Source organism: Acanthaster planci, linkage group LG07 (assembly GCF_054643075.1).
Source record: "Acanthaster planci isolate LZ-2023a linkage group LG07, COTS_SCS, whole genome shotgun sequence".
Classification (NCBI taxonomy): Eukaryota; Metazoa; Echinodermata; class Asteroidea; order Valvatida; family Acanthasteridae; genus Acanthaster; species Acanthaster planci.
Genome location: NC_141783.1, coordinates 8,068,659 through 8,089,587, shown reverse-complemented (window position 1 = coordinate 8,089,587; position 20,929 = coordinate 8,068,659). Strand labels below are relative to the sequence as shown.

The window sequence follows — 20,929 nt, the reverse complement described above, 5'->3', positions numbered from 1 at the left end:
TTGTTGAAAAAGCACCTGGCTATGGGTAAAAATGAATTTCATGAACAAACTTTCACTTCCAGTCTTTCCAGCATAATCGTTCCTTTGGTTCGTAGTTTATGCACGTTTGCTTTCATTTTATACAGGCCTTCTTAAGTGAAAACGAGTGAATATGTATACCGTTGCAAAGATTTACCTACATGCTATATACCCTCAGTTGATATTTCCTTAAAAACCTGTTGGACTTTGTTTTGTCTCCTGCTTTTTAATCTGTTTTTATCTTATAAGACATTAAAAGACTACATGAAATAATTTCGAACATCGAGTCATATATTTTAGTTTTTCAGGAGTGCGAGGTCAATTTTTGGTTTGATTTATCTCGTTCAGGTCAGGCAAGTTTTCCAGTTTCTACAAATTAATACGCTGGTAAATATTTTACGAAGGACTTTTTCCGGAGGTAATTTTAAATAATAAGTGGACGAAAAATAATTGCAATTTTGAAATTTCTGCATCTTTTCCAAACCAAGGGTTTCGAAGCACTGTATTAGGGCTAAACTTTCAGGCTGTACGATCCGTTACTGAAAATATGCATTTTCGCGTCGTCAGTAAAACCATGGAGGAAGGAAAACAGTGGAACGATTTCTTATTCTTCACAATGACAGACAATTTACAATAAGCATTATGTGAAACCGTGGAACGTGCATGTTACATGAGCCTATCAACTTGCACATGGCTGTTCATTTCTAGAGATATGTACACTAATTTAAGCTGCTCGGAAGTTATACGTGCACACGTACATGTATACATGAACATTTCGAAGTTGCATAATTACGCTGACCTAGTGTTGTCGTATTCGGAAAGCCCAATTACAACTGACTCTGCCTTGGCGCCTTGCAGGATCAATGTCGTGTCTTAGATAGAACACATCAAAAGAGCCGTGAAAGGAGTCGTGGTAAAAACCAAATAAGATCCTTTCTTTTTAGGGCCAAATATCAGGGGTGACGCGGGGCTGCAAGGCAGTGTAGTTTCTAGAGAACGCATTTAAGCCACCTAACCCGGTGACCTGTGAACAGTGGAAAGATGTACACCGAACGCCATACTTGGAATTTTAGGAAAGACTTAAGGGTCGACTCGCAGTGCATTGTGCTTTCGTAAGCATAACTACGAAAGCACTGAAAATGCGTGGTTATAATTATGTGTACATCTGAATACCATTGGTGATGGAGTTTTAAAATTGAGCCTCAACATAACTAATCTGTTCAAGCACTTCTGTTTTTAACATTTCATCCATGAATCTATCCAGCCCGACCTTATTTCACAACAAAGGAATGAGCAAAACAAACAGAAACATAAGCACTGTGCGTAACAAGACTCATACAGGTCTTCAAAAATAACTTTGTACATGTAATTTCAAGATGGCCCAACATTTTTCCATTAGGGTTACGATTTTAGCAAGCTGATGAAAGCAGTGCATGTGGTGCTCTGATAAAATCTACAGCAGACAACTAAGATGAGTGTACACTAAATCATTTGCTCGTAAGTTCAGCTGAATCCAGCTGCAGAATGGGCGATATGGATTTTTAAAATCTAAAACAGAGGATTCCTATTTTTGTATCCCTGGATGTTGTCGGATGTAACGTCATCAATAAAGTTTGACAACACAAGGCAAAGCAAAGTGTTAAGGTCAGTATTTTTCCTTTTATGGAAAAAACTACTTTGCTTACGTCTCGCGATTACGATAAACTCCTTGATGAAAATCTGTTCTCGGGAAAACCACCTGCTCTTTCAACGAACAAGGCATGAAAGGTGAGAAATCGCAGCAGCTAAAGACTACGACTACCAAACGTCAGCCATTCTGCTGGGAATGGCTGGAAAAAAACTCAGGAAAAATGGCGGTAAACCAAGTTTTCACCCTGGGACGTATCTGTACAACAAAATGTTACGTCTCGTTTTCAAGAAAAAAAAATTACGCAAACAGTGTTCAATCTTTAATTTAATAAGAATGAAACGGTCGATTTTCCAACGTCATCAAAGTTTCTATATTCATTCTTACATGTTGAATATACTTCATTGAATATAATTTTCATGCATTACACCAGGGAACATATGTACAAGGTACTTTTTTATTTAAGATCATAAGATAAATATGCAGACGGGGTGGCACTGCGCGGGCTGGTTTGCAAACAAGGAAACTATATCTTTGGAATCACGAGATTTCTGAAAGCTACACTTTAAGAAAAACGCTAAAGCTTCGCTATTTTCGCAAAATCGAAACACGCATCACGGCCACTTTGATCAATGGAGACCCTCTTGAGATAGTCACCGAGTTTAAGTGCATGTTTTTATTTGAGACTGACAACCAGTCGCTAAGTCAAAGTGCAATACGTTAAAACAGCAGCTTTTCTTTTAAAGGAAACTGAATTCATTCCATGTTCCAAATCATTTTTAATTTATGTCTTTCAAGACTGCCTTGCTCAGTATTATAATTTCATTACTGGAAAATCTAAATTTGGATATGGTAGCAAAACAAGCAGACAAAGTAATTGGTACAGATCAATAAATGGCTGCAACTTTTATAATTCTCCTATGCTAGACACTCTGTCAGATGAAACTAACCCTTTATCATGCTTACGTGGAAAATTTTCTAGAAATGCAAGGAGTAATCATCTTTAACAATGAACATGTACACGTATTAGAACTAATTGGTGTGCTAACACACATATCCCTTCCGCTGCTCATTTTGAATGAGCAGGTTGAACAATAACTTTTTTTCGCATGTACAGGTTTGCATGCAGCACAGGTTTTTATTTATTCTTATTTTCATTTTTTTCCTTTTTAAATGGCCTTTTACAGTTCTGTGCAATTTTTAATTTTGCATTTCTGTTTCAATTTCCTTTGGCGGTTTGTTTACTTCAAAACTTAACAGAAAGAAATTAAGTTTTCTATGTACCAAATATTTCAAAGAGCAAACATTCGCTTAAAACTTTGCATAGGAACCCACTCATATTATGAACATTGTCTTACCTACATGCATGCAAGTGTCTTAGGGTGCACTTTCAAATAAGGATATTAAACCAAAAAGGATGTACAATCACTTTCGTACGTACAATAGGAACAGTAAATTGCACAATCATGTTGAAGTTCCTAAGTAAATTACTTTCATTGGCCCTTCAAGCTTTTAAAAACATTGCACAAGGACAGAGGATGTGGCTGAGCTAATATATGAGTGCATGACAACTCCACTCTGTCTAAAAAACGCATTGTATTATTCAAAGTCTTAACTCTTTCCTTGATGCGAAAAATCCCATATCTTTTGTAAGTTGTAATCTGAAAACATTGCAAGGAATCTCCGTTATTGCTTATGATCACAATGTATTTTGTGGACTGCCGCATATTTTTTCATACGGTTCACATATGCATGTACAAATAATGTATTTTTTGCAGAGGAAAGTAAAACACCTTTTACATGTATGTACATTTATTTGCCAACATGTACACATGTGGGTTTTAAAAATTTAGAACCAATGTACATGTACAACTTTGCTTGTAAGGAAATCTAGGACACTCTATTCGTTTTGAGAGCTACCAAATATTCATCAGTGTATGCAGATTAAGAGTATGCAAGTAAAATTTCATGAACCTCAAGATATGCATATGTGGCTGTGTCGAAAATGTTTTTGACCCATCTAAGCTATTTTTAAAACCGACTGTGATATTAAGTTAGCAATAGAACTATGGGAATATTGGATTCGTTGTTAACAAGAAGTCCTTTCTCCTCTTTTTAATTTGGAGAAAAGATGTGGTCCATGTAACTGTAGGGGTCATGCTATTTAGCGTCAGAGAGCGTCAACAAAGTGTCAACAAGTTATTCGTGCATGTTTATGCAAAGATTTTTCTATATCCAGAATTCTACATTTTTATCGTATCCATCTGAAATGATATTTGAGTGTTGAAATTTAAGTGACAAAGTCCCACCTGACTGTGCAGCCCAGAAACGGGTCAACTCGTACCCAAAAATTTACATCCAAGTTAAGTCATACCCGAGTCAAGTTGCACCCAAGTCAAGTCGTACCCAAGTTAACTCGTACCCTACGAATTTCCACATTGAACCTGTTCAATAGAAGCATTTTTCCCGGCTGCGAATGACGAAAGAGGAATGACTGCGCGTTCCCATATTCTCTGCTCAGTTTACTTGTATTTTTGGGAATATTAAATTAAGATAATGAATATGAAAAAATATCATTTGTCGAATTGTTACTGCCGTCACCATGTTTTTCTCTTTTTTTTTTTAGAGATGATCCTGTGAAATCTTGATGTCAGTGGTCACACTGTACATCAGAACAGGCTATGCGGCAGACGTTGAGCATTGTGGGAGAACATTTTAACAAACTTGAAACTTGAAGTACAGCGTGCAGTATAAGCATGAAGAAAATGGAAACAAGCACGACTGAAATTGCACCTTTTGGCATGCAATAATTTGAGTGACTTCTTTTCTTCATGAATTGGTACAATAATAGCCCGAACGCCTCCAGTTGTACAGTTCTATCACAAACTTTGTAGAACAGTTTGAGATAGTACTGTATGACCGGAGGTATATGGGCCAGTGAAATAAATGTATCAATGATGTGTTGTTTATGATTGTAAATGCTTTGAGTGACTTCTTTTCACAATAAAATTTGATAGACAATTAAACCGAAGCAGTGTAATTTTTTTTTTTTTTGCGGGCATAGTATACATCACCATTTTGGGGCTATTTGGGGGCTGGCCATCAACCTTCCCGCTTGGGTAGTCTCAGGAGAATCCACAATTTTTATTGTAGCTCTATGAAAGGCAACTGCAGCCCACGCCAACACGAAAACCCGATCATAATGGCGGCACTTGAAAGAAGTTTTTGGTCAAGTCTGCCGCTTAACCATTGAAAGCGGCTTCAATGTCATTTCTTTTGGGGGTACGACTTAACTTGGGTACGAGTTAACTTGAGTGCGACTTCAATGTCATTTCTTTTGGGGGTACGACTTAACTTGGGTACGAGTTAACTTGAGTGCGACTTGGCCCGAGTTGACCCGGTAAAGTTAACCAGAGTACAAGAAGACTTGGGTACGAGATGACCCAAAATCTGCAGCACGACAAGCAACCATCTTGTTTTCACATGAACGGCAGAGGAAAGAAAGATGGTGACGCCCATACATTGCAAAAAAATTTTGTCTTCCTGCGAGAATCTGGAAGCCAATTCGGTGTTTCTCTTACACAGTGGCAGGTGTTACAGTCTCTTAAATAAGATAAAACCACTTTCAAATCTGGAGACATGGTAGAGGGTATTTCCAAGTTGTTGATGCTTTGTTGAAATAGCATGACTGAACTGTAGAGCTGCAACTTCAAGTGCATTCAGTACAAGTCAACTTGTCTCAATCAATCAACGATTGGTCCCCACGGTTGAGTTGTCTGTCCATCTGAGGCTCAGATGGTCGAGTTGTTCCAAGTCAAGTTGGCAAGTGGTCGAGTTGTCCCAAAACCTGGCATGCCAGCTCTATCTTTAATTCTGCACTACCATGAGATACCCTCAGTGCATCTGCCCACACCCCACAGTTTTGGGGGCAATCATGAGCATAGTAAGCAAGTGGTTTGCAAATTGCAGCAATTTTTGCAATTCACATTTCTCGGAGTTAGGCCTTACCTTTATTTGTCGTGTATGTCATTCATCGTCAATAAATAAATAAATAAATAAATAAAATGTTATGTTATTGTAAAAAACTTCAATCCGTCACAATACAAATCGTACAAACAAGAATGCATCTGACATGTCTGAGCGATCATACTTTACACTAGTGATCGCGTCAAAGCAAACTCCATTATGCCCGTGGTAAGAGACCTGTCATTTCCTAAATTAGGCCCTAGGCCTACATCGTAGGTCCAACATGAATTAAAACAAATCTGAAGGCTAAAATCAAATTACCAATTCCAGTTTAGCGAAGTATTCCTTCAGGAAGGTTGTAGGGTTTTCTGGACGGTGGATGCATAACTGCACGATACAGTCTTTCAGAACTTGCTGTATGTTGTGCCTTTGAACGTAAGCCTCACAATCTTTCAAGCTCTGCTCATCATCCATATTGGACGCCATTTTGTCTCAAGATTTAATAGGACCTAAGCCTACCAAACAAATAAAAACAGGTTTAATTCCACATACGTCAAGTACATGTATCTGTACGTCACGCTTTTGTACATGTACTCTCTGCATCTGCGCCCAGTACTGTGAATCTGCGGCTGGTCTCCCAAATATTTACACTCAAAGTATAGTGGATACCAGTGCAAATTCTCACATAGTAGACTGATTAACTGTCTTATAAGCGGCCCCACACAGAGCAACGCATCACTAACAGTGCACATAATCAGCTGTTTAAAACATTCTAAAAAATATGAGATTCCACAATGAAGCTATATGCACCTTTTCCGATTGCAAATTCGATGTCTCCTAAAATACCTTTTCTCAGCAATTTCGGGATTCTGGTCCATACAACTACATCTAGAGCAGATGAACATGCAAACTCCATTCTACGAAGGGGAACAAGAACGTCACAAGAAAATGATGAAAAAACGTAATTTCACTGTATTCAAGCTAATTATTAATGAAAATATGATTTCAACAGAATTACAGGTTTACGAATTTGCAACATCAGATGTCTGCCAGTTAGGTAAAAAAAATCGTTTACTAGAACAAAGTATTGGATACTAGATTGCAGTTATAATAAAAAAAATCCAGAAAAAAAATCAATTTAAGCTCTCTTATAAACGACCTCTATCCAGTGACATAGATTTACATGTATCACTTTGAAACTTTCCACACAATAATGCTAATGCCCTCGTTTTGCCTATAAAGCCCAAGGTAACAGGAATCGGAGTCACTCTTTTGCTTGTGGTGTCACCGTCACCAGCCTAAGTTCTGTTTGGTTAAAAGTACTTTCAAGAACATTGAACATTAACTTTACTGTTCTTGCCGGGTGACCGTGAAAAAAGGTCAACTGACTGTCTTGAAACTTCCATTTTCCAGTGTTCCAAAACGTCGACATGTAGCAATTTATCAACATAAAATGCATCAAAGTTATTGGAAGAGACGCTAACTTTCCCCCTAATATAAAAGTATCTCCAACCTAGTATTTTCACTGAAAAGGCATTCAGCATTATCATGTAAAACTGCCGTGCTAAAAGGAGTTTGAACTCACAGATGGACCTTTTAATATTATTATTTATTTGGTTCATTTCTCGGGAAACACAGGTAAACAAAACAGACAGTAAAACAAAGAAAAAGATTCCTATATCGAGTGGCGCGCGCATCCTTACATAAAAACTTAAACATAACACACACATAAACATATAAAGGGGGCCTAATATAAAAGAAACCCTATTCATGAAAATTACACACACCATGAAACCATGAAGGTGTTATAATGTAAAAAAAAAATCAACTGTTTCATCATAACGCCAAAGAAATTAAGTGAAAGTTTGGCTAAATGTTGATAAACCCTTTTGTATGATTTCCAGTGATCGGTGAGTTGTGCCGTGATAGTCAAAAAGTTTCAAGTTCACCAATGCTTCCGTCTGATCGTGATGACTATGGTACATGTAATAGCCGTCAACACCATCCTCTACAATCGACGTCACATCCTGTGGGTATAAAAACATAATCCCAGCATGGGGGGGTTGCATGCCGTGCCGCTTGGGAAAAGGCCTGCAATTTCCTTTGCATGTATCTTATGTATTACTTAGGTTAAAAATTTTGTTAATTTTGCCCCCAAGCTATTCCTCCAGGTTTTCAGTCCATGGGTTTTCTTGTAATTGCTTTTGTTGGTTTCCAACTATGACGTCACTATTGGCTGGTTCTCAAGATATATTTGTGTGAATTGTTATCGCAGGTGTACCAGGATCCCTAAAATTCGTCACTTTCGAAAAAAAATGGCGAATGTCGCTTGGCCTGGCGTTCCAAATCAGTCTGCGCCGTCCTCTCATTGGTAAGCATCTTGTCCTCTATGCGTATAACTAGACACAAATAATTTAATAAACAAATTGATCCTTCATGAAGGACACTCTATTTACTAGTAGTATATTTAAAGACTGTAATACTAGGGTGGGAATGTCGAGAAACCTGAACCAAGTTCGGCCTAAAAGTTAAAACTTAAGTTAGGCCCTAAAGACAGTTTCCACGGAATACATGTCATGCATGTACATGTAGGCCTACATTCATGACATTAGGCCTAGGCCTATGTCATATTTGTCAATTGTCATTATTTATGTATTATGTATGATATCCAATTATGGTCCTCGTGGTTAGCCCCACACGTAGGGCTGTAGCGGCTCTCTTTTACAATTTGTCTCTTCTTTGTCTGTCGCCATTGTGATTTCAAAGGGGGGGGACAACGGGGCATGGGCATCCAATGGGGAGGGGGCACTCCCCCTCCCCGTAGTTATAACACATAGGCCAAGGGCAGCACAACGGCACACATGCTTGCATGTGTCATTCTGATGGTACAATTTGGCGCACATGTACGAGTTGCCAAGCGTACAAGTTGACCAGCATGCATTCTAACCCCAACAGTATTGTATTCAAGTCCATCACAAGGCCTTTCACAAGTCTCTTCACAAGTACAGTCACAAATCCCTTCACAAGGCCAGTCACAAGTTATAGGATGAACATGACAAAAGAACGTTAGTTTAGTGTGAGATTATTAGCAAATGTAACTGTTGTATTTGGCATTGGTGTCATTCCGCTCTGACTCCTGTTCCCTTGTTCATTTGTATACCTTGATATTTAGCTCATCAACCCCAAGTCACTCAAACTCTAACTGTAGGTTTTGTCAAGTTTACGCTTACTCAGGATCATACATTATGAACTGGTTCAGCTTTGTTGGATTCAAGAACATAGGCCGAGGGTGATGGGTTTTGTTTAAGTTGTGGCGCACAGCAGTTGCTCCGTGGAATGATTGGCTAGTGGTACCATGTGTTGGATTATGCTTGGCTTTGTCAGAGTTTGTACTTCTTCTCTGCTCGTCACCCATATGCTGTAGAGACCTATCCGTACCACCAAATGACTCAAATGTCAAGACTGTTGACCTGTAGGAGTTTAACAGACTTCGTCCAGTTATGTGCCAGTAATTACATTGGCCCCTCTGTAGATACAAGTCACATCTGTTGAACTTTGTTACTCTTGGTACTGTTTCTAGTACAAAAGCCTAGGGGGTTAGAGTTAAGGGAATTTCCCAAGAACTGTATTAGACACATGATATTTTTACTATTTTGTGATTTGCCAGTGTTACTGTTATTGCTTTCCTTGAAATTACCTACAGGTGCCAAGTACTAATTTTTCCCATTGCTGTTGCAGGTGATTGATTGCATATAAAATCTTGGCTTTATATATTTATAATTGTTTTAGGGGACAGTATAATCCGGGGGTTATGCCACCAATGCCTGGCACTGAAGGAGCCCCCAATGCAAGTTGGGAAATCGCTCGAAAGGCCTTGGAGAAGTTAGGCGATGAACCATTACCGGATGCAGCAGGTACCATCTTGGGAAGAAGCAGCGGTAAGTCAAGTGAAATGACCAAGACAGATGCAGGAAAGAAGAAGAGCCCGAAGAATCAGCCAGCAAAGGACAAGCAGCAGACGAAACAAGACGGAGAAACAGATCAACAGCAGCAAATGCAGCAGCAGATGAAACAAATGATGCAGATGCAGCAGTACGGTATGCGAAAATTTCATCCCCATAATATGTTGACTAGAGCTTGTTTTGTAAACTTGTTTTGTTCAAGTTTCATTTGCCATCAGTTGTTCTTAGTATTTTTGAAACTTTTCTGAATTTTTTGAGATGGAAAAATATTGAAATGATTGGATCAGAAAAGAAAGCTCAATAAATGGCTGATAATAGTACAACGTCTGTGTGTTATTTCTTTGCTTTCTACAGCCAATTACTACAGCCATTACAGTGGAATGAACCCAGCCCAGTTTGGTTATGGGTATGGCATGCCCCCACCAATGGGCCAGTATGGCATGATGCCAGGCTATCAGCAGGGACAGGTAAATGTTGCTTCATACCAGAGAATTAAAGCAGAGTTCATTTTTGAAAACAACTATTGATCAAACAAGTGCCATTCATCAACAAGAAATGGTGTCCCGTCTGGGCAACACACAGCATGCAAGTGGAGGGTTTTTGCCTGTGTTGTGGAGAATGTTCCAAGGCCTGCTGGGCCCAAGGTACCGTTGAAAATGGTATTACAGACAGCTCTGTCTTCTTTACTGATGAGGGGATGTGTGTTCTTGGAGTGAAGAGAGCAAGTGCATCATGGGATTTCATGGTTCAAAGTTTGGACACATACATGTAGTAGCAAAATCTGCCAACTATTTTTACGAGCAAAGTTTTTGATCTTGTACATTTTGCCAACACTGTTACAGGATGTGTATCAACAGTACCAGCAAGGAATGCACGGTAACTTTCCAAACCACCCTCCATCGCAGGGTCCGCCATTCCCACCAGGTGCCCCCCCTCCGAGCCAGCCCCCACCCCAGAACCCCCCGCTCCCTTCTGCGCCCAGCGACAGTGTAGGTAAGACCACAGGTGAGGAGAATAAATTAGGTAATAACAGCAGTGGCAACTCGCAGCAGGGTGGCAATGGGGGGAACAGGGTTGGTGGTGCTGGTGGCAGGATGGGCCAGTCCAACCAGGGTGGTACAGGAAGCAGTTATGGCTTCCCTGGCCCTATGAATAGAGAAGTTCCTATTCCTAAGAGAGCTGCTGATGACTGGAATTCTCCACCGCTCAAGCGTAAGTCAAGGTTCCATTTCCACTTTTGAAGCATTTGTTATGCGAAAAAATTCATGATCCTTTAGCAAAAGAACATTGACATATCTTATAGGATGATTTTTTTAGTTTCAAACCTGAACTTGGGTTATGATGCTGTTGTATGTGTAATTATTCCCAGAAGTAACACTTCTAACTTGGACCTTGCAATGAATGTTTAAACTGCCTAGCAGTGAGCGAGTTGATATTCCCAGTAGAGCATGCCCATAATAACAAGCATTAGTGGTCACTCTCGCGTGCTAAACATATTTGAACTGGCAAATTTTGTTCTTGAATGATCTTGCCTATTTGAAATGTTGAACTGGCTCATTTGAGGTATTAACTTGCAGTAGTTTAAGTTCTGTTTTTGAGTATGATAACTGCAAATGTTTTGTGATTACATTTTTTGTTTAAGTTATCTTTTTCGTGGTCAAAGTGTAGCTATCAGGATTGACATCTAATCATCTAAAATTAACTTTCTCCCGTTGTGTAGAGCCTCCTGATGCAGGAGGAATCAGGTTCAATATGCGTAAGAGACCAGGGTTCTCCAGCGGAGCGAACATAGACAGCAACTCTAACAACACCCAGCAGCAACAGCAAAGAAACCAGCAGCTTCAGCAGCAGCAGCAGCAGCAGTACTGGCAGAAGAACCACAGGCAACAACAGCAGTACCATCAGCAGCTGAGACAGCGTCAGCCTCAACACCAGCGACAGCAGCAGCATCAACAGCAGCGGCATCAACAGCAGTGGCAACAAACAAGCAGACAGCAAGGTCTTGAAGGAGGCCAGATGCAGGCTGGTGCTCCCTCTCCAGTCGGCAGTGGCGATACAAGCAAACAAGCAGACAAAGCACCTGCACAAGCTGGAAGGTAGCATTTCCACGTGTTTGAGTAGTTGGGTAACAATGTCCATCTGGAATTTTGCCTTGGTCAACAAAATGTCAGGTTGTTGAAATTATTCCAGTGTTGCATGATTTTAACTTTTTTGTGTGTGTGTTTGATTTCAGTACGCCGGCATCACACACTGATTGGCCTGACAGCTTAAAGTACGTAAAGTATTTTCACACCTGTTCATCAATTCATGGTGTTAATTCAACAGACTCAGTTTCATGTTCGTAAGAGAGAATGCCCCTTGGATTAAATGGAACCCTTAATGCATTTTTCTGTTAATTAATAATGAAACTGACCAATAAATAATGTCAAGGGGTTTTGTCAGTTTCATTTAAAACAAGATTTACAGTTGACTCATCGGCTGTAACGACATTCCGGTCATAAGAAACATCTTTGGTCCTAACGAAAACCTGCACATTTCTATGGGGAGAAACTCTGTTACAGCAAAATTGCATTGTACGAAATTCCTGTTACAATGAAAGGTTTTCTTGACTCCGTTGCCTGAAAAGCCATCGTTGACGACCCATTTATAGCAGCGTTTTCGAATCCTGATGGTGAAAACATATGCGCAACACACTGGTTCCCACCAAGGCAAACTGTTGCCAAAGAAGACATGATGGAAATGCAGCAACCAATGTACAATTCCCGCCAAAAGGGGGTCGTACATTCCACTACATCGTATACAAATGCAGCTTTACAGTTGCAAGTCGAAAAAACCCTGCTGTCACAATTTTTCTGCAGATTCATTCACAAAAATTGTTCTAATGTTTATGTTTGTATTTTCTGTGTTCATGAATTTAATTTGACGTTTTACTGCTCGTACTCGAAGCGTGTTTCCAAAAAATTTCCAGCCGCAGCACAAGGCTAATCGCCCGCCCCTCCAGATACATCACGCACGCTTAAAACGCGATGTACAGACATCATTTGCTAGTTTTCTGTCATCATGACAAATGATTTATTACACAAACGCCAAACCAAAAATTCCCTTCCCAGTTCGATAAAAATACACCCCAAATAAGTTCTTCTGACTATTCTCGCATCTCAAGAGCCCAACTAATCGCCCAACACTGAATTATTCATATTGCTGCCAAAATATCTAGCATACCCACCAATGAGACTGTGTGTTTATGTGATATAAATTTTGCAAGACACAGCTAACCAATCGCAATATTCCTTCATGACATCATGCTTCGTTAGCGACCATCTTGCACAGGCAGCCGCACCGCACCACAGTGGGCGAGTGAACTCAGACTATCGATCAATCGTGGTTATGCAGCTAGTGTCAAAAATCAAAAGACTGATGGAAAATTAAATAAAAATGTCTCTCCATGACACATTTGTGTTGGGAAGACTACTTTAATGGATGGGGGCTCCAGTTGATGAGTCTTCACATTCTTGCTGGTACGGACTGGCTTACATGTGCATGCCATTTAGTTACTGTTAACTTCGTCGTCATCCATGTTGATCAAAAGTCTTTTAAAAATCCCCGGATCAATGCTTTCACGTGTATTTACCTTTTATCTCACATGCACATTAAACGTGTTGTCATGTGACAGTAAAATTTATTATTCAGAACACATCACAATATATTTGATTAATGATAACCGAGAGATCTTTTTGATATCATTAACCCCTTCGCTCCGGGAGACGGCAAGAGCCGCGGCTTTGTGTGAGGATTATTGCATAAGACACATACAGGCTATTCACCATGCAGCTGCTTGTTCAATGGGGCCTGCTGATGGACAAAGCCCTCCATTCAGGGCATACCACAGCCCAGCAGTCATGGTCAAAGGAATTACCGGCGCAAAGGGGTTAACATCAACCACGTTCGTGTGCTTGCAAGTACAGTACATTTTACATGGCACTGTACACAATTTCACCTATTTGTGCAGTGCAACGAAGCCATTGCGCTGCGTTCCGCCTAGGACAAATTTCGGATAGAACAAACATTTCTACTTGGTCCCGCGGATTTTGTAATAACGATAGTCAACTGTATTTTGCATTTTGCATTCTTTGTGTATTGAGTGTGATGTTGCTTAGTGATCCACTCATTAAGGGATGAATGCAACAGTAAACAAAGCCTGATTACTGTTGCACTGGATAAGTCTTCGCCATGCTTTTATCATGCTGCTGTAATCAGTATACGGCCACAGTATATTTGTGTCGTCCCTTTGTAGACAACCTTGCTGTGGTTCCTGCACAGATCCCATTTTGGTTATGCCTCTTTGCCTTTTTATGGTCCGTCTTGCAGAGAATACGTGCAGAGAGCTTTTAGTTGCTGTGATTCTGAAATCGACAAAGATGCCATTGAAGCAAAACTCAAAGAGATACTCACAGATGCATTCACAGATGGCACAGCCTGGACAAAGGATTGGGATAAACAGCCTCTACCAAAGTAAGTTTGTTTTGTTTCGCATAAACTACAGAAATCTCTTTAAGAAAAATTAAAGCCTTTGGCATTTGAGGTGTGTGTGTGATTGGTTTTTTACCCTAACTATCCCAAGTCCCTCGAGCTCCAACTGTAGGTTTTGTCAAGTTTTGGCAAATTCAGTACCAAATGCTTATAAAATCCAATGTTCCAATTTGTTGGATTGAGGACCAAGGCCTGGGTTGATGGTGTTAGATTTTTTTGACTGGACACACAGCAGTTGTCCTGCAGAGTGACAGGCTGGTATTATCTATACGTGGACTGTACCTTATTTTGTGAGGTCCAGTACTACTACTCTGGAAGTCACCTGTATATTGCAGAGGCCTATCCATACTAAATGACTCAAACTTTGAAACTGTTGACCTGTTGGAGTTTGGCAGGTTCTGTCCAGTCAGATGCCAGTAATGACAGTGACCCCCCTGCTAGATGCATCTGTTCTAGTTGTATCTGTTGAAGTTTGTCACGTTCAGTTCTTTTTCTGGTACAAAAGCCTAAGGGGTTAGGGTTAATCTGTGAGAAGTTTTTGGTTAAAATTTTTGACTACGGCCAGGGCTTTCAATACAGATCAGCTTCTGGGAGAATATTAGCCATGCACAGAAACAAGAAACAAATGCAGAGCCAGAGGGAGGCGTGCATTTAGCTCTTAAAGTGTGCCTGTTTAAAGATGTAATGTCAATACGGTATACCCAAATTTCATGTCATTCAAGACAAACTGGTCCTCAATATTTCAACGGGATTTCCTAGATTTTTCCATGATTGCAAATTAGAGCTGTGTTTCCAAGTCTGCCCTCTGTCCGACATTCCTTATTGCGTCCATGTATTCTTGCCAAACAGGAGTAAATCGGACCTCAGATACATGTACATGCACTAGTTTTTTTTAATTTCTTGTTTTGTATGCTCAAATGCACTAGTGGTTAAATGTTTGGAAGAAAACATCCTTTGTGCACTGAAATCTAATACTTTCAATTTGTCATTCTGTTTTAGTGAACTTTTGGCCAGCCCAAAGAAGGTGTCCCGATGGGACGCATCTGTCCACCCCCTAAGCCAACAACCTCCACCCCAACGGAATCTCTCCCAGAACACACAGCCGCGCGCAGGCCACACTGCAGGTTACGACAGCCGGCACTCTGCTGTACCTGTACACTCACGCTCTGGACGGAGGATATATGGTTTTGCGCGAGAACGCTCCTACAGCCGCTCCAGGTCGCGCTCCTGGAGTCGGTCCAGAAGCAGGTCACGTAGCCGAAGCAGGTCTCCATACTCCAGGAGGTCAAACAGGAGACGACGTTACAGCAGGTAGGGGGAATGAGGAGAGTGCCTAATGCTTCACAGTCTTGTTAAGGGTTTCAGCCCTATTTTACAGAGCTGCTGAGTGTTGTTTCAAAATGCTAATCACAATTCATCTGAGTTGCAAAATGAAGCAAAAGACGCCTTAGGCTGCAACCCCTCTTTTGTCTAGAGCTAGGTCTTAGCCTTCTCTCTATTGAAAATATGGGCAGAAAAGTTGACATTGGACACAGCCATAGCTTGTACCTGGCCTTAAATAGATGGTCTACATTTGTTTTATGAAACAGCATTTGTACTGAGTGTATTTGTGTGTAGGGTTTTGGGTGATATGTCTTCTCAGTGTCTACCACATTCCAATATATTCTTCACATGTAATCAAACCAGCAGAAGTAATTTATCATCTGAAACTTCGTCCGAAAACCTCATAATTAGTAAAAGATGACCCCTTTATCAAGCCATTCACGCTGGCAGTTTTAGAGAATCGATCACTGCAGAGTTTGCAGTTTTGGACAAGGAATATATATTTCCAAAGACCTACCAAAGGATAACTTGAAATGCACTTGCAGGCCTCGTCACTTTGAACTCATTGTAAAGCAGGTATTAAATTAAACATTTTCATACTCATTTCAGTACATTGTTTTCCGATTTGAAGGCTTTTTGGATGTTGTGTGTAACTTTTTTTTTGCATTCTTTGTGTATTGAGTGTGATGTTGCTTAGTGATCCACTCATTAAGGGATGAATGCAACAGTAAACAAAGCCTGATTACTTCTGCATGGACAGAGCAGTGCCATGGTCTGTCATTTTTTTGTAATCAGTACAGTCATGACACTCCTTGTTTTTCCAGATGTTATATCCGTTTCTGGGTGATGAGTAGAATTTTGAAAATTTTACCTCGATACAAAATGGGTATTCTGTGCACATAGTTTTAAAGTAGTCAGAGGTGAAGCTACATGTACCTTTATCATGTACATGCAATAGTGATGAAGTTGAAGCAAATTAAGAAATTGCAGGAAAAAAATTAAAATAAAAAAAATACGCACCATTGTGAGTCCAACACTCGGGTAAAGGGATTGTAGACTTTGAGCTTAAGAATAAATCACAAAGAGTCTTGTTGGATGTGAAATGGTAAGGGTTAAATATGCATATGGCTTTAGCTGGACCCTTGACACAGGAAGGTTTAACCCTAACGTTCCCCAACCACACAGAATTAAACTGTAGTAAAGTGTTTAATTCTGTGGGGATAGGTCTGGTAGGCCCATAACAGCCGGCTTTTGCATTGGGTTTGGCATACCTCAGAAAAACTAAGTCCAACAGCCTCTGTGCACAAAGTCCCAAATGGGTGTTTAACTTTGTGTGAATGGGGAAGGTTAGGGCCAGCAACCCTTGGGGGGTTAGGGTTAAGGTTAGTTGTCTGAGACTCTGATCTAACACTTCCAAATCCAGACTACATCAAGATTGTCCAGGCCAGCTGAGTGAATCAATATGTCAAAGACTCTTATGAGAGTTTTTTGAGAATCAATTTCGCATTTAAGCCAACGTTAGCAATGCCTGGATTTGACCTCGTTTTGGAGTTTTGAATTCAAGTGGACGTTTGATGTATGGTACTCTGACATTTTGATGCAGGAAGGTAACTCTAGTACCACTATTTGAAGTTGAAGGGAGCTATTGAGATATATGAGCAAAGGAAAGTCTAGTAAGTTGCTGAATTAAAAGACGAGACAGCTAGAGTTTGCGAAGTCAACTGTTCCCAAATTTTGTCTCTGTCCATGCAGTGATAGTGATTCGGAGGGTAGACGTAGCCGGGACCACAGGGACGACTATATCCCCCTGCGGGGAGACTGGAAAGAAATGCAACTGGAGAAGGCACAGGCAAAAGGACGAGGGGGTAGGGACAAGGGTCAGGACAGGGGTCGTGGAAGGGGCAAGGGCCGTGGTAGAGGTCGCAACAATGAGGCTGGTGAATCCAACAAAGATAACAAACAGGCAGTGAAAAAAGTTGGAAAAGGAAGGGGAAAACAACAGTGAGTATAGATTTCTTTTTGTCTGATAAATGAAACTAGAAAAGACTTCGATCAGCACATAGCCTGTCACCTGTGTTATCAAATGTACTCAGGTATCTGAAGGCATCAACTTGTATGATTTATTGTAAACTTATCGAAGGCCAATTCTGCTCTTACAAATTGGACATCCTACAGATGAAACCGATATGTTGCCAAGTGGCTTGTTATCACCAGATCAAGGCATGTCAGTCCCATTCAAATGATGTGCAACCTCTCAAAAGGGCTTTTCGTGTTAAATTAATACTTGATTTGAAATGTTCTTGTTTATCAGAAATATGAAAGGATTTGACTATCAAGATCCTCAGAAAGAAATGAGGATGCAGAAGCGAGCAGCCCGCTTCCAGGACCATCTGGGCGATTCAGCTTCCAAAAAGAAGCAAAGAACTCAAAAACTCACCCTGCAGATTGATGGCTTCTTGGTAAGTCCGTAACCAACATAACATTATTGCTGCCATGATGTTGCAGTATCCTTGGTGAAATTTTGATATTGACTCTTTTCAAAGTTTCAGTGTTTTGATTTGAGATAAGCATTACATCAGAAATCCCCAGCCTAAAATCTAGTAGCTTGCTCAGAATTGTATTAAATGGCAGTAGAATCTGTTTTCAAGAGAAGTCCAAGTCAAAACCTGAAAAAAAATTAAACATTTTGGTGCATCAGTATTCAAATTAAATTAATGTACGTAAACAGTTTGCAATGCATTGACCAATCACAATGCACGAAATCTCTCGACCCAATGCGTGTTTGGAAAGGGCCAACAGATGTCACCCGTTGTGATTGGCCAAAACTGTCGGAGGCATATTATTGTGAATCCCCCATATTTGCAAAGAGCTTATTGACAGAAATTGTTTTTCATTTAGAAAGGATGTTCTTTCAGACTATTATTGGTAGCCGTTTGCTGTAAAACGTCTCAAGCTCTAAGCTACATGGCAGTGTTGCAGAACAGGTTCATTTTGCACTTAAAATTGAAAAATCAATAATTCAGTGTTTGTTTTGTTACAGGAAGGGAATGAAGAGGAAGATTCAGGCTGGTCCCTTGAACCAATTGTTGGTACCAGTCAAGAAATCACCAAGCAGTACTTACGTCTAACTACGGTAGGCCGCTATGGCAAATTTTGACATACACCACAAATAAATGCTTGTTTGATAAAGAGTTACCTCGTACGTTTTAACCTTCTGTGCACCCTGGTCAAACGTTCACTTTCAAAAGAATTGTAGATCGCATTTTTGGGTCAAGGATTAGAGAGTGAGTAATGGAAGTCAAAAATCGCTCACTTTGTAATACCACCGATGCAGACTGAGGAAATAAGTGTTTCTTGTGATGCTGGAGGCAGTTTGCAGTAGGAGCCATGATCAGCCACTTACAATTCCTCTTCCTACGTTTTCCTCAGGCACCTGAGGCATCGACAGTCCGTCCTGTCCCAGTTCTCAGAAAATCTTTGGCAATGGTCAAGGATCACTGGAGGACAAAGCAGGACTATGCCTTTGTGTGTGAGCAGCTCAAGTCCATCCGTCAAGATCTAACAGTAAGTTAAACGCACCAAGACTAAAGTGGTAATCACTTCAGTTCAGTAGTTTTTCAGCAGTTATTCTGTAATCTACAATTTTAAAAAATCGTTGTATTGAGTGTGAGTCATAGATGTGGATTGACAATTTACAGCTTGATATCTTCAGATTCAAGTTTAAGGAAAAAGACAAACCCAATTTTATTAAGTGGTAAACTGCTGAAAGCCGTCAAAGATTTTAGTCGATTGATGTGGAGGATATTCACAGAATACCTGCTTTTTACGTACACTTTGTATTTCTTTTGTATTTAGGTGCAGTGCATAAGAGATAACTTCACTGTTGAGGTGTATGAGACTCATGCAAGAATTGCACTCGAAAAGGTGATTCCTACAGTTCACAGCTGGGGGAAGTACATGTAACCCACATTTGGAAGGCCTTTTGCTTGGACAAATTGTAAATTAATCACTGTATAAAACCATGTGGGACTTCAAGAAGGGGCATTCTAGTTGCTGTCAGTGATAGAAACCTCTTGGCAATTTACATTTCTGAGGATGAAGTTATGCAAGTAATTAAGGGGTATTCCTACTACCCCTACCCACTGATCAAGCCCAGTGGCATATCCGGCATTCCCCCCGACAGAAAGTTTTGCATATTAAATAAAGAATAGGTGCGTGGAAAGAAAATATTCGGTATATGTGAGCACCAAATCCCTAAGAAAAGAACACCAGCAAATAAAAGCAAGGATATCGAGACCGTCAGAAAGGCTTTTGATTTTTTTCTCCACATCATGTTGAATGAGCCTGAAGACACATTCACTTTTGGATCCCCCCCACATAAACAGCTGGATACGCCGCGGATCAGGCCATTTCCCTGCAGTAAGCTAAAAGTCCCTCCCCTTTGGTATCGCATTTTATACATCAAAAAGGCCACACTCTGAATTGTTATGCACCAAAGTGTACATTGTTTTGCCTTCTTTTTCTGTGAACACAGGGTGACCGAGAGGAATTCAACCAGTGTCAGACTCAGTTGAAGGCCCTGTATGCTGAGGAGCATATTGAGGCCCAAAACATGAAAGAGTTCACTGCTTACCGCATACTCTACTGCCTGCTCACCAAAAACACACTCAGTATCCTTTTTTATGTCCATCAGGCAGTTGCCTTCATTCAGTTTATGACATTTTGGAAAGGAGGGTTCAGCCAGTTGATGCTTAGTTTGAGATGATCGATTCACTGTGTTTGTGTGTTTCTGAAGCAAGTCACTCAGAGAAATACACCATCAATGCTCAGATGTATGGGATCTTGCCTAGTGATTTAGTCAGTTTTTAATCCCAAAAGTCTGATTTTCTTTTGCAGTTACAATGCTTTTTCTGGGTTCAAAATACACTGTGCAGTGTCTGTTACGCATCGATGCACAGTCAACAAGCTTTTAACATAAAAAGCCTATAAGTCTACAGTACTGGAAATTGTACAGTTGCTTTTTTGAAAACAGGTGTCAAAATCAAAAGGATGGAATTATTTCCTGTAGATTCTGATAACTGAACCCAATGAACGGGACATAGAAATGAGAATTGCAGAACCCCAGAGTGGGAGAAAGAGGGAGAACTGACCAGTGCAGTATTTTATGGTGCACCGAACAACTGTAGTCTTCATATCTACTGTTTTACAATCTTTAACCCCTGACCACAGGTCTTTCCACTGACTTGGTTAACTTAAAACCTGAAATCCGTAAGGACCCAGTAGTTAAGCATGCGTTGGCCCTCCGCTCAGCCTGGGCCCTGTCGGACTATCACAATTTTTTCAAGCTGTATCGTTGTGCACCGTGCATGGGTGCCTATTTGATAGACATGTTCCTGGAGAGGGAGAGGAAAAGTGCATTGTCTGCAATTATCAAATCGTATGTATTGTTACTAAATAGTTCATTGCTATTTCTTACACGTTCATTTCAGTCATACCTACATTT

The 20,929-nt window shown here is 40.3% G+C and overlaps 2 protein-coding genes across 2 annotated transcripts in view; one reads left to right on the top strand and one right to left on the bottom strand.

The window, feature by feature from the left end:
* The window catches only part of LOC110985593 (cAMP-dependent protein kinase regulatory subunit-like), a 34,363-nt gene extending 28,139 nt beyond the window's left edge, over nucleotides 1–6,224 (bottom strand). The window contains exon 1 of the mRNA XM_022246721.2: nucleotides 5,933–6,224. Coding sequence (XP_022102413.1) covers nucleotides 5,933–6,097 — 165 coding nt within the window. The 5' untranslated portion in view covers nucleotides 6,098–6,224. The remainder of the gene's footprint in view (nucleotides 1–5,932) is intronic.
* Nucleotides 1–20,929, top strand: part of LOC110985589 (leukocyte receptor cluster member 8-like) — a 115,088-nt gene that overhangs the window by 90,109 nt on the left and 4,050 nt on the right. The window contains exons 5-19 of the mRNA XM_087138582.1: nucleotides 7,887–7,982; nucleotides 9,401–9,708; nucleotides 9,928–10,040; nucleotides 10,416–10,785; nucleotides 11,294–11,669; nucleotides 11,807–11,845; nucleotides 13,942–14,085; nucleotides 15,103–15,414; nucleotides 17,179–17,427; nucleotides 17,738–17,885; nucleotides 18,467–18,559; nucleotides 18,856–18,990; nucleotides 19,282–19,350; nucleotides 19,961–20,096; nucleotides 20,656–20,863. Coding sequence (XP_086994708.1) covers nucleotides 7,927–7,982; nucleotides 9,401–9,708; nucleotides 9,928–10,040; nucleotides 10,416–10,785; nucleotides 11,294–11,669; nucleotides 11,807–11,845; nucleotides 13,942–14,085; nucleotides 15,103–15,414; nucleotides 17,179–17,427; nucleotides 17,738–17,885; nucleotides 18,467–18,559; nucleotides 18,856–18,990; nucleotides 19,282–19,350; nucleotides 19,961–20,096; nucleotides 20,656–20,863 — 2,756 coding nt within the window. The 5' untranslated portion in view covers nucleotides 7,887–7,926. The remainder of the gene's footprint in view (nucleotides 1–7,886; nucleotides 7,983–9,400; nucleotides 9,709–9,927; nucleotides 10,041–10,415; nucleotides 10,786–11,293; nucleotides 11,670–11,806; nucleotides 11,846–13,941; nucleotides 14,086–15,102; nucleotides 15,415–17,178; nucleotides 17,428–17,737; nucleotides 17,886–18,466; nucleotides 18,560–18,855; nucleotides 18,991–19,281; nucleotides 19,351–19,960; nucleotides 20,097–20,655; nucleotides 20,864–20,929) is intronic.